The sequence below is a fragment of the Spermophilus citellus genome, assembly GCF_964194105.1.
Source record: "Spermophilus citellus genome assembly, chromosome: 1".
Taxonomy (NCBI): Eukaryota; Metazoa; Chordata; class Mammalia; order Rodentia; family Sciuridae; genus Spermophilus; species Spermophilus citellus.
Genome location: NC_138182.1, coordinates 139,224,065 through 139,236,201, shown reverse-complemented (window position 1 = coordinate 139,236,201; position 12,137 = coordinate 139,224,065). Strand labels below are relative to the sequence as shown.

General features: G+C 45.3%; 1 protein-coding gene across 2 annotated transcripts in view; it reads left to right on the top strand.

Annotated features, from left to right (window-relative positions):
- Positions 1–12,137, top strand: part of GRIA1 (glutamate ionotropic receptor AMPA type subunit 1) — a 301,467-nt gene that overhangs the window by 182,555 nt on the left and 106,775 nt on the right. For both annotated transcript variants that reach the window (XM_081305244.1, XM_081305245.1), the window contains exons 6-8: positions 104–265; positions 2,473–2,640; positions 11,950–12,054. In XM_081305244.1, the coding sequence (XP_081161370.1) occupies positions 104–265; positions 2,473–2,640; positions 11,950–12,054 (435 nt within the window). The remainder of the gene's footprint in view (positions 1–103; positions 266–2,472; positions 2,641–11,949; positions 12,055–12,137) is intronic.

Here is a 12,137-nt window from a genome sequence, read left to right as displayed (position 1 = left end):
AGCCAGTTCCACCTTGGGAAGCAGGATAGAAAAATCCCACGCTTCTGTAACATGGTTAAATTGATTTCACGTGTCTGCCTTTTTCCCTTTCCTCCCTCCACAGGGCTTCATGGACATTGACTTAAATAAATTCAAGGAGAGCGGAGCGAACGTGACAGGTTTCCAGTTGGTGAACTACACGGACACTGTCCCGGCCAAGATCATGCAGCAGTGGAAGAGCAGCGATGCTCGGGACCACACCCGGGTGGACTGGAAGAGGCCTAAGGTGCGGGAATCACAGCCTGGTCCCTGAGCCTGCCCCGGATTTGTGGGGCAAGGGAAAAGTTAGCCAATAGAAGAGAGTGGGCTTTCTAAAAGGAACAAGCAAAGGAAAATATATCCATAAACATTACTGGGTGTATGGTAAAAGATCAGACAACCCAAAACAATAGTTTTGATAAGAAAGGTAGACATTGAATTTTTCTCTCATGCAAGCAAAATTCAGGAGTCAGCCATCCAGGGCTTGTGTAATGGCCACACGTCATCGGGATTCTTCACCTGTTATGCTACCATGAGGGTGTGGCTGCAGCCCCACAGCCCAAGATGACTGCTTAAACTCTAGCCATTATCTCATGGCTCCTTGCTTTAAGAATTATTTTCAGAAGTCCCATGCAGACCTTTCATTCACATACCAGTGGCCACATCTTAGAATACTTCTCTCCCTGCAAGGGAAGCTGGAAAACCCTCTGTCCACTCTGGCAGAAGCACCATGTTGCACAGCTCAGGACGATGCTCATTTGGGGGGAGGATGGAATCTCCTTCAGTTGTGTAGTGAGGTGGCTCTCATTCTGCACAATCCTGAGCCCAGCTAACAATCAGGAAAACATAACTGAGGATTCACCAGCAAATCTCTACTCCTGGGTCCCATTTCAGTTATGAAGCAGGCAAATGCAGCCCTGAGTCCAGCAGCTGAGATCTATTTCATTTGTGATTTTGAGCATGGTTTAGAATAAAGATAGCAAGTGATTTTTTTTCCCCATGTAAAATCAAATAGTTCGGCAGTGGCTATGTGGAATACCGTGTTGAGAAGGATTCTGAGGCCAAATTTTTATTTAGGACAAACAGTGAATCCTTGGTGGACTTTTTTCTTACTGCTAGTTTGATTTCTTTTTGTGAATTTCAGGCTGTATAACGGAGATGTTTCTTATCCCACTATTGACCGAACTGATTTAGCTCTTCATCAGTATGAGCTTAAACAAGTAAATCCCCACTGTGCTTATAGCCATGAGAGAGCCACACAGGCATTCATTATAAATATGCCACCTAATTTGCAAATGTCATATAAAATTTTAAAGACAGGAATAATAAAAATGGTTTCAGTCAGCTTGTCACCATTGTGACCAAAAGACCTGACGGAGAAAAAGTTTATTTGGGGCTCATGGTTTCAGGGGTCTCAGATCATAGATGGCCAACTCCATTGCTCTGGACCCAGGGTGAGGCAGAACATCATGGTGTTCTAGGTATGGCAGAAGAAAGCAGCTCAAGACATGAAGCAGAGAGAGACTGAGCTCAGCTCAGCAGGGATAAAATACATATCCCAAAGGCACAACCCCAGTGACCTGCCTCCTTCAGCCACCCTACCTGCCTTCAATCACCACCCAGTTAATCCTATCAGGGGATTAATTCACCCATTAGATTAAAACTCTCATAACCCAATCATTTTACCTCTAAACCCTCTTGCACTGTCTCACATATGAGCTTTGGGGGGACACCTCCTATCTAAACCATAACAAAAATCGATGTTAAAAATTGGAAAAATACTTACACATTCATTCTACAGTTCTCCATCACAACCTCACAGGAGGGGTATTAGGAACAAGAAGACAGATGTGGGTTCCAAAGCCAAGAAATATTTTTTTTTTCTCATGCATATCTTAGTCCCCTTTTGGAGGGAAGAATTGAGAACTATCATTAATAAACTCAATGGGAGGTACAGAATATGAACATACCACATGCAGAAATAATTAAGAGTTCACTTGTCTTGGGATCCTTTTTTTCTTTTTCTATTACAAGAGATGGTGGAATAAACAATTCATCCTGGTGCCCACTTGGTGTCTATAATGCAGAGAAAAGAAACTGATTTGCCATGTATTTGGCTGCAAAATGTGTTTCACTTAATGTATGCATTTTCCCCCAACTTAACTGACATTTTAAAAATGTTAAGACTGTACTCAAAAATCTAGACTTCTGACCTCTCTTTGAAAGTCAAAACCGGTCATACTGAACCCACAACTCAGGAGGGCAACATTGCTGTTGAGGGGGAGCAGCCGCAGGTGAGGGCAGGCATGCTCTCTGGGTTCGTGGCTGCCTCCCACCTGCACCTGGCACTTGGCCCCTGCACAGTTCTCCTCACCAGGAAGCACAGTTCCCGCCCAACTCCCCACCATCTTCCTATCAGCAACCTCTGATACCTGTCCCCATTCTTCCCACCAGTACACCTCTGCTCTCACCTATGATGGGGTGAAGGTGATGGCTGAGGCTTTCCAGAGCCTGCGGAGGCAGAGAATTGACATATCCCGCCGGGGGAATGCTGGTGACTGTTTGGCCAACCCAGCTGTGCCCTGGGGGCAGGGGATTGACATTCAGAGAGCCCTACAGCAGGTGAGTCTGGCTGTGCTTTCTACCTCTCATGGGAGCCCAGTGGGGAGTTCCAGTATCAAATTCAGGCAGAGCAAGCTATTTGAAGGAAAAGGAAGAAGATGCCTGAAGTTAGGAGCAAGCAGCACTCTGTTATTTGTGGCTCTTGGCGTACATGGAAATCCACATCGAAATTAAAAAAAAATAATAATAATAATGTAGAATAGTCATTTCTTGTAGTGAAACGGCTTTATTTTCTACTTGAGGATTGTTCTGAAAAAGAAAAGCTGACAATTTCTGTATTTAGGGAGGGGAAATGAAACATAAGGGGTGACACCGAGCTGTGTTGGCAGTCCCCTGGACTTTGTCCTCATTACCTTGGTTTCATGGGGGTCTGCTGCAAGCAGGGACACTGAGAATGCTTCTCAATACTGACCCTGTCTTCTTGCTTCTCAGCATTGTGATCCTCAATTTGGTTTGCGCTTGAGAGCAGATAAAGAATAAGAATACAAATGGCCATGTCCACTCCAACTGATTGGTGAGGCCAAGGATTCTGAGGCTGAATCCGGATAGCACAGAGAAGAGTATAAATGTGCCATCAGTGACAGGTCTGCCTTGGAAGCAGGGTGTGACAGTGGCATTGTTATGGCGAGACTGCAATTAAATCACCTGGTCAGTCTTGAAGTAGGACATGGAACCATCTGTATTCCCCAGCTGGTGGTCCAGATTCACCAGCTGGCAGGCCTAGGGGCAGGCTGCAAGTCTACACCCTTCGACCCCCTTTAGGGGTTAGAGCACACATTTTAAAGCATATCCGTACATTAATCATAGAGGCTGTTGCTATAATTCAAAACTACAAACAAACATCATGAAATCTAAAATCATAAGCAAAAAGGGAAGTAGGCCAAAACAACCCTAGCTGAGTACAAGCTAAAGAATGGTTACTAATGTCTAGACAAACAGTACCATTCTATGCAGTTGGGGTACATTGCCCAAGTTCAAGTGTATAGATTAAAAGGAACAATGTTGTCGTTTTGCATTGCCAATCTGCTATGCTAAGCAATTGTTGGTAGGTACAGAGGTGGGGTGTTCCTATGGGAGAAGCATCTCCTACATGACATGGAGTCTCAGGGTAAACTGGAGGCTGTTTGGTCATTGCCCATAGAGCCTGGCCCATAATAGCAAATGTAGACATGTTTGACATTTCTGGTTCAGAATATTCTGGGTACTTGCCCTCTGCTTTATCATTCATGGAGCTCCTAGAGGTCTCTGGATGTCTTTAGAAGCACTTTGATCCCAGGCTGTGATTCTCAGTCTGCCAATGCACAGCACCATATTATTCCCCTGATGGAGAAGCTATATATCTCAAGGGGTGGGGATGGGAGCCAGCACTAAGCACAAAGGAATGACAAAGCAGCAGGTGTATTGGCAAAGCAACCACCACAAGATATTTTGGTGCAAATATCTCTCAGAATCCATCCTTCCCAACTAATTGAGGTGCCTGGTTAAGACCAGATCTTCTTTTAAGAGTGCATTCAACCAAAGATGAATCTAGGTTCCCAGGGAAGGAGAGAAGAGTTTCTGAATGAAGGAGAAATGTAGGGCAAAATGTACGACCCTTTGCATTTGTTTTCCAACCACATGTGCACAGCTCTGGCAATTTCCACAACCTGGAGAAAAAGGCAAGACAGGAACTCCACCAACTGCTCCTTAGCCCTGATGAAGTGCTTTTGTGTAGAGGAGAATATGGAGCTCTGTCCTTCGGAATGAGGCTAAGCAGAGGCCCTGCTCATGACAGGAGGAACATGCCAAGGAGAGACATCAGTAGCCCTTTCCGTCCCCACCCATCTCCATGCAGGGCGCCCTCCAAATCACTAGGCAGCAACAGCAGATACCGAGCAGCTTCTAGAAAGATTGGCCGAGGGGTAACACCTGCCCCCAGATTATTTAACATGCTCTTCCAGACTCCACAGTCCAGACAGATTCTGTTTGCAATGTGAGACTGGTTTCTCAAGGTCCCAGGGACTTGCTTGCCCTTGGCTCCACAGCCTTCTGACTCCCCAGCCTCTCCCATCTTAATGACGTCCCTGATAGGATATTCTGACGCCACTGTGACAGGGATGAAGGCTGGGAGGCAATGTGGAGTGACAGCCAGCGAGGGCTCTGAGCCAGGAGGCAGGAGAGTTGAGCTCCAAGTCTCTCTGGGCAACCTTCAAATATTCATTGTGCTCTCCCGTGGACCTCCTTTTCTTTATCCATGAAAATGAGTAGGTTGGAAATTTGGCTCCTCAGTCTCAAACAGCTCCAAGAACTCAGTCTATTTTTTTTTCTTATGGTCTACCCCACGTCCTTCTGGTTTTAATATATACTCATTCTTCTGTTTCTGCTCTGACTAGGGCCGGAGAGGAAGTAGTTACCAGTTAAAAGCAGTTAAAAAGAATAGTGACCTCTTTTGTTTGTCTTGAAGCCAAGACGTGGGTGTGCCTGCCTGTCCATCAGCAGCTCCGAGAGCTGCCTGCCTGCTCTGGCCTTGAGCCAAGCTCTGGGGACCATAAGAGAAGGCAAGGCCTTCTCTCAAGAGAACCCTTTAGCCTTAATGGAGAAAAAGCAAACCAACCAGAATGTTCCTACCCTAAACCAGCTGTTCACACTGATGCCCTTCCAAATCTCTGTTAAGCACCTAGAATCAAGAGTATATTGCTGAGACCTTAGAGATTACTGATTCCCGTTTGCTCTCACTTTGTAAAAGAGATCCAGAGTGCCCCGTGACTCCTCCCAGGTCACACAGCAGCCTAACTGCAATGGTTTAACCAGATTCCTGCCCAGGGCCCCTCCTTCTAACCAGCCCTAGCCTAGGACCCTAAGAGGTTTTGCTTGCAATCATTGACTTCCAGGGTCTTCCACACATAGGCATGTCCACTGCCCAGTCATTTCGCCTTCTAGACCCATCTCTAAAAATAGCCAGGCCACCAGGCTACAGCTGCACCCACCAGGGCTAGGTAAATGCTGATGCCATCCATGCCTGGGAACCCAGGGGTTGAGAGGTCTCTGCAGCCCTAACCACTGGCCTTCAGGTAACACTGTGGGATAAGACTGTGATTCAGTTTGTACCATGATCTGTGAGTTAGGCCTGAAGTCCCAGCATAGCCTACCCGGAGGGCTAGAAAACTGGGAAGTCAAATTTTAACACTTAATGGTAATAATGTCTACGATGTGTGAATCCTCAATACAACACAATACTACACTGAAAAAATCTAGTGTCAGGAATTGTGCTTTAATCATGGAGAAATTGCACCTCAGGGAAGTTAAAAAGTTCCTAACATAAGATAGCTCAGTGGTGGTGAAACTGGACTCCAATCCACATTTAGTTGACACCTCTTTCTATATACACTTAACTGCTCTGAAGCCTCAAAGACCCAGCCCAGCAGGGGAGACGCACAGCTCTGGCCCAGTCCCTGCAGCACATGGCCTTGAGCAATGTCTGCACACCCACTCTCCCTTGCTGTAATTTCCTAGCAGCAGAGAGAAGACAATCAGCCCAGCTGCCTGCCCCCTGCCTGCCTTGCAGGGAGCTGTCCAGAATATTAATGAGTTCACATCCTGGAAACCCTTAGTACTCCAGGAAGGAGGTGGCACTAGGGGGCCCATATGTCGGCTTCTGGTTGACAAAAAAGCCCCAAATCCCCAAGTCAAGCTTTTAACTTGTGGGAGGTCATAAACGTTTAGGGATATGATTAAAGACAAGAAAAATCTTTGGGCTCTTTTCCCCAGAAAAAAACGTACACATGTACTTACATATATTTCTGCATGAACAGGAGTGGGGCCAACATAGACACTCCAAGAAGGCCAGCCCAGTACCTCAAGTTTAGAATACCTGCCCTAAATATGCTTCATTCCTCTTAGCCTTTATTTTTATCATCTGTCAATTAATAATCAAGCCTATGGAAGTGCAGGTATGGCCAGCGCATTGCCAGATGGGATAGGGTTGGCAATAGGAGTCTACACAGTCCCTCAAGATCTGTTTTTGAAGGCAAGACAAGCATATGAGAAACAATTGCTAGAAAGGTGTGGAGGAAAAGTTAGATCACATAAGCCAGCTCTCGGTGCATGGACAGTCAGGGCAGGAGGCATCACTGAGGAGTGTGGACATCAGCAAGGCTTCCAGTAGGAGGGCACCTGGGCCTTTCACTAGGGTGAACACACGTCATTTACCATGGGAGCTGGGACAGTTGAGTCAAAAGTGGGGCTGCAGATGAAGCTCAGTGGTGGACAGCTTGCCTAGCATGCTCAAGGCCCTGGTTTTAATCCCTGGCAATGCAAAAAAAAAAAAAAAAAAAAAAATAGTGAACAAGAAGTAAAACAAGATGAATGGTCAGGTAAGCCTTAAAGTAAGGGTGAAATTGAACAAGGTGCAAACCAGGTTTTGAAGGTTCTAGGAGAGGATGTCGATGACACCCAGCAAGAGATGAGAGGGATGGAGCAAGCAAGGCTTTGTGGGTGCCACACTTGGTCTGTTAGGAATTTAGCAAGAAAGGAGCTGGATTGTCACTGTAGCTACACCCAATACTATCAGGGGAATCCTGGACTAACTTACTCAACTTTTCTAGGCCTGAATTGCCTCATCTACTAAATGAACACAATTCTTATAGTGCTTCTTCCCTCAGTGGCTTCTCATAAAGCTCAAAATTTAAAAAAAAAAAAAAAAGCATAATGCATATGCTCCTTTGAATCTTCAGGAAACTGCATGAGATAGTTAGACTCAGGATTATTCTTTGCTCAGGGGGAAAGGTGAAACCTCAGAGGGCTTCTGAGACTTCTTCTGTCTTGAATAACTAGATCCAGCAGAGTCTTGGGTCGCAGGCCTCACAAGTGAGCACCTAGAAGAAGGGACCAGAGGAAGGATCTTCCTGAAGGTGGCTGTAATGAGTGTATAGAAGCCCTGGGTCCAGAGTGGCCCTGTTGTCTCCCCCAGGGCATTTTGGTTGGGGGAAAGATGTTAATGTTGACAACTGACAGAGATTCCATGCTTGGTCAAACTTTAGTTAGGCTTCTTAATCTCCTGGACTTATCCATGCACTTCCAAATAAAATCCAGCGTTAGCAAAGAACCCAACCTAAGTCAACTTAGCAAGATCCTCTATGATCCAGTTCCTCAACCTTCACCATCTCTCAGGCAATCTCCGATGATCCTGTTTTATCTTCAGCAAGAATCCTTTTAGGCCAGAATCTCCCTTGCTCCTTCGGGTTTCCTGTTTCCTCTTAGTAATTTTCCATCCACTGACCCCACCTTATTCCTTGGCTATAAATCCCCACTTGCCCATTTGGAGATGAGCCTGATCTCTTTCTCCCACACTGAAAAATATCCCATAAACATGATCCTATACCTATCATAATTGTCTGGAAGAGAGCCTTCCTTACTGTGCTTTAACAAGTGTCATTGAAAAAAAAAATGTTTTTTAACATCTCCAAGTATTGGAGACATTTTCATCACCAGGCAGGAAACAAAATGTGTGCTTTGGCCTCCCCACCAGCGGGGGACTCTGAGCTGGCACTTAGTGCCCACCCAATACCATTTACAGGAAACTCCAGGTTAATTCTCCATCGTTCACAGAGGGAGTTGACAGGCACCAGGGTGGCGCCAGGAGCAGGACCAGGAAGCAATGCCTGGTCTTCATGAGTCTGACCTCACTCACCCTGGGGTCAGAGAGCATGGCTAAGCTCCCAGAGCACAGAACTGACGGATGGGGACAGCAGGTCGGGGTTTACACAGAGCTGATGTTTCTGAGAAGCTGCTTCCTCTCACCCTGAGTCCTGGCTCTCCACAATAAATGATTTGTGGCTGGACCTTTTTCTGGGCCTTGCCTTGCTCTGCCCTCACGGCATGGTGATTCTGGGATGTTTCCTTTCCCCTTCTCCAGTGCTTTGACTTTCTACAGTGTGTGTAAGACTTTCTCCCAAATACAGAGTAAGAGCCTTCAGTTACCCCAGGCTTCTAATGACTTACTATGAATCTTTTTTGGGGGGTGGAGGTACCATGGATTGAACTCAGGGGCACTCAACCACTGAGCCACATCCCTAGCCCAATTTTTGTATTTTATTGGAGACAGGGTCTCACTAAGTTACTTAGAACCTCTCTATTGCTGAGGCTGGCTTTGAACTCGCCATCCTCCTGCCTCAGCCTCCCGAACAGCTGGGATTACAGAAGTGCACCACCACACCCGGCACTTATTATGAATCTTGAAGACAAGTGCCTTCAGCTCTGAGGCTCAGTAATCTTATCTGTAAAATGGCTAAAAACCCACTGTTATGGCTCTTTAACAAAAACACACAAGGTTTCTGCAAATGTCAGAGAAACAGCTTCTTGTGAAGACACTGACATTGCAAGGGGACATGTGAGCCCTGGAACTTTGCAAGAGTTCTTGATCTTATCAGAAACTGAAGCAAGCACATAAAAGTGACAGTGACAAAATTCTCATTTCTGCTGAAAGAGACCCCTACTCTCCCCTTCTGTGAGACAAATTACCACATCCAGGGCCTTTATCTTACATCCTCTTATTTTGCAGACCTCTTACCCATTCTACAAGGCACAGTTTAGTTGTCATCATCGCCATCATCATCATCACCATCACCATCTCCATCATCATCATCACCATCATCATCATCATCACCATCATCACCATTATCACCACCATCACCATCATCATCATCACCATCACCATCTCCATCATCATCATCACCATCATCATCATCACCATCATCACCATTATCACCACCATCACCATCATCATCATCACCATCACCATCTCCATCATCATCATCACCATCATCATCATCACCATCATCACCTCATCAACACCATCTCCATCATCATCATCTCCATCATCATCATCATCACCATCACCATCATCATCAAGACCATCTCCATCATCATCATCATCATCATCTACACAATGTACACTCATAAACATTTACATCCTAGATGATGTGCTAAACTTTTCAGCTTTTTGAGAAGGAAACCAAGAAACAGGTTCTGTGACAACCCCATGGCCTTCTAGTTAAACAAAGAACCTAAAAGCACCCAGCAGGAATAGTGGGTGGTAGTAGAAGGCAGGTAGCACATGCTGCCTTGCACATTCTGTATGGCCCACCCAGAGCCTTGCACAGTACCACTGGTTCCTGTTTGAGGTGCTGCTTGATATCTTAAGTGAAGATTCCAGAAGGTATCAGAAGCTCTGGACTTTAGGCCTGCCTCTGCCAGTTATTAGTCCTAGGTCTGGAGTGGATCACTTTAGCTCCCAGAGTTTTAGATTCTCAGATGTAAATAAAGATTATGAGCTCCAAAGAGTACACCTCATGGAATTTCTGTGAACATAGATGATGCAGTATGTGTGAAAGCATTTCATAAATATGAAATACTTGGGAAATGGTGGTAGCGTTAGTATCTTTCTTAGTAACAATAAGGTAATATCTATCAATTTTCAAAAACACACCACGGGCCAAGTATTGATCATAAATATCTCATTTAACCCTTGGAACAAAAAGCATAATTAACTGGAATTGGTCCTTTTAATCAAATGAGGAAACTGAGTCATGGAGGGATGAAGCAGTTTGCCATACAATGTGCTATGGTTAGTATGATGCTTGAAACTGGGGCCAAAATGCTGTGCCCATTTGAATCACTAGTGACACTTCCTTTGGTTGGGACAAATTAGTCTACCTACCATCCAGTCATCTATACTTCTACCCCACTCTGTCCTTCTTCTAAAAGAGTCTCTTAAACCGATACCCACCCACGTAGCAACACTACCCTGAACCTGAGCCAATGGAAAAGCTGAATGTGGGCGAAAGAGGACCAAGGGGAGAAGGAGGTAAAGTTGTTGATGGCCTGGAACATCTCCTTTCATTGTAGTAGGATCTGTGCTTTGTTTTCTTTCTGAAAAGCAGAGCTGGACATTTCTCCAGATTTCAGTTGTGAAAAGGAAGAGTTCATTGTGTCATTTGCTCAACACTCAGGGCCTGTCACGGCCTCCCCACTGAAACTTCAAACCAGAAGGAGATGCAAGGTCAGCCTCAGAACAGGTACACACACATGCACACACAGTCTCTCTTTCACTCTCAAATACACACACACACACACACACACACACACACACACACACACCAAATATGCTTATGCCTCTTAAAGGCAGAGGAACTAACTGATCACTGTCAGAGAAAGATGAAACTCTGCAAGTCTTCTTTTAAACTATTCAAAGGGTAAAAACAAACAGTGCTGGATCCCAGGCAAAATTGGCCCTGGTAACAGGTAGAGACCCAACTCTCTGGCCTTAGGCAAGACAGATCTGAGGACATAAGGTGGGTCACCTTTAGAGAATGTATTTCTTTATACCTAAGCCGATGATACACAGCTAGACTCATTCTCAATTTGAGGGTGGACTTAACTAGGATCCACTGGTCACCTACAGATCAGCAGGCTCTGAACTGGACTCCAAAAAGGTCTTGGATCCCCAGGTTGACCAGTTGATTCTTCATATAAACTTGAAGATACAAGTCCATGAAAGTTTGATTTGAAGAGGAGAAATCCGAGGCAGCATATTTTGGGATTCTGATACAAGTTTAATTTTAACCACCTGAGACCTCTATAAACTCTGCACACTATGTTCTGAATATATGGCCTTTTCTCTAGGTGCTTTCCACTTTCACAGGAGTTTCCTATTAGCTGTGTCATTTAAAGTAGGCAGAGCCCGAAGTTTGGAAACTGGAAGCTTAAAAAGGTGAATCACTCAAGGGCACTTGGCTGTTAATGGGGAAGCTGGAGTCAGATCCAAGTCTTTACATTTCCAGACATTTTACTCCCCAAACTCACAGAGGAGTTGAGGAACCATATTCAAGCATAACCCAACACAGGTCTGGCTTCTGATCTTGGGTCTTCTCCTGACCTATCTGTGATGGCACATCAGTCCCTTGTCTTTGCAGGTCGCCTTCCGTTTCTTTATCTTCAAATGTGTGTCTAGGGAAGGGGTGCGTATGGTGAGGGTATTTGATTAGGAATGGCACAAAGATTCTCACATTCTTATGCACTCTGACCCACTGTTAGTGTTTGCCTGAAGGAATGGCTGAAAATGATATTCAGGTTTATTCTCATTTCAGTGGAAAAGAAATGTTTAGTATTGATGCCTGCCTTGGGCAAGGGAAGTGGTAACATTTGGGCAACTCCAAGACCTCATTCCAAGTCTCATCCTTGGGTTCTGGATTTTTATGTTAGCAGGAAAAGCAAACAAACATGAAGTTCAGCTTCTGAGTTCCTCGTTCACCATTTGGTTTTGTTTCCCAGGTGCGGTTTGAAGGTTTGACCGGCAACGTGCAGTTCAATGAGAAAGGACGCAGGACCAACTACACTCTCCACGTGATTGAAATGAAACACGATGGCATCCGAAAAGTAAGGGTCACCTTTGCTTCCATGTGTAAGGAAGAGAGGGCTGAGCAAAGGTTTGGGTGGGGCTGAGGGCCTGGGAGCTGCCT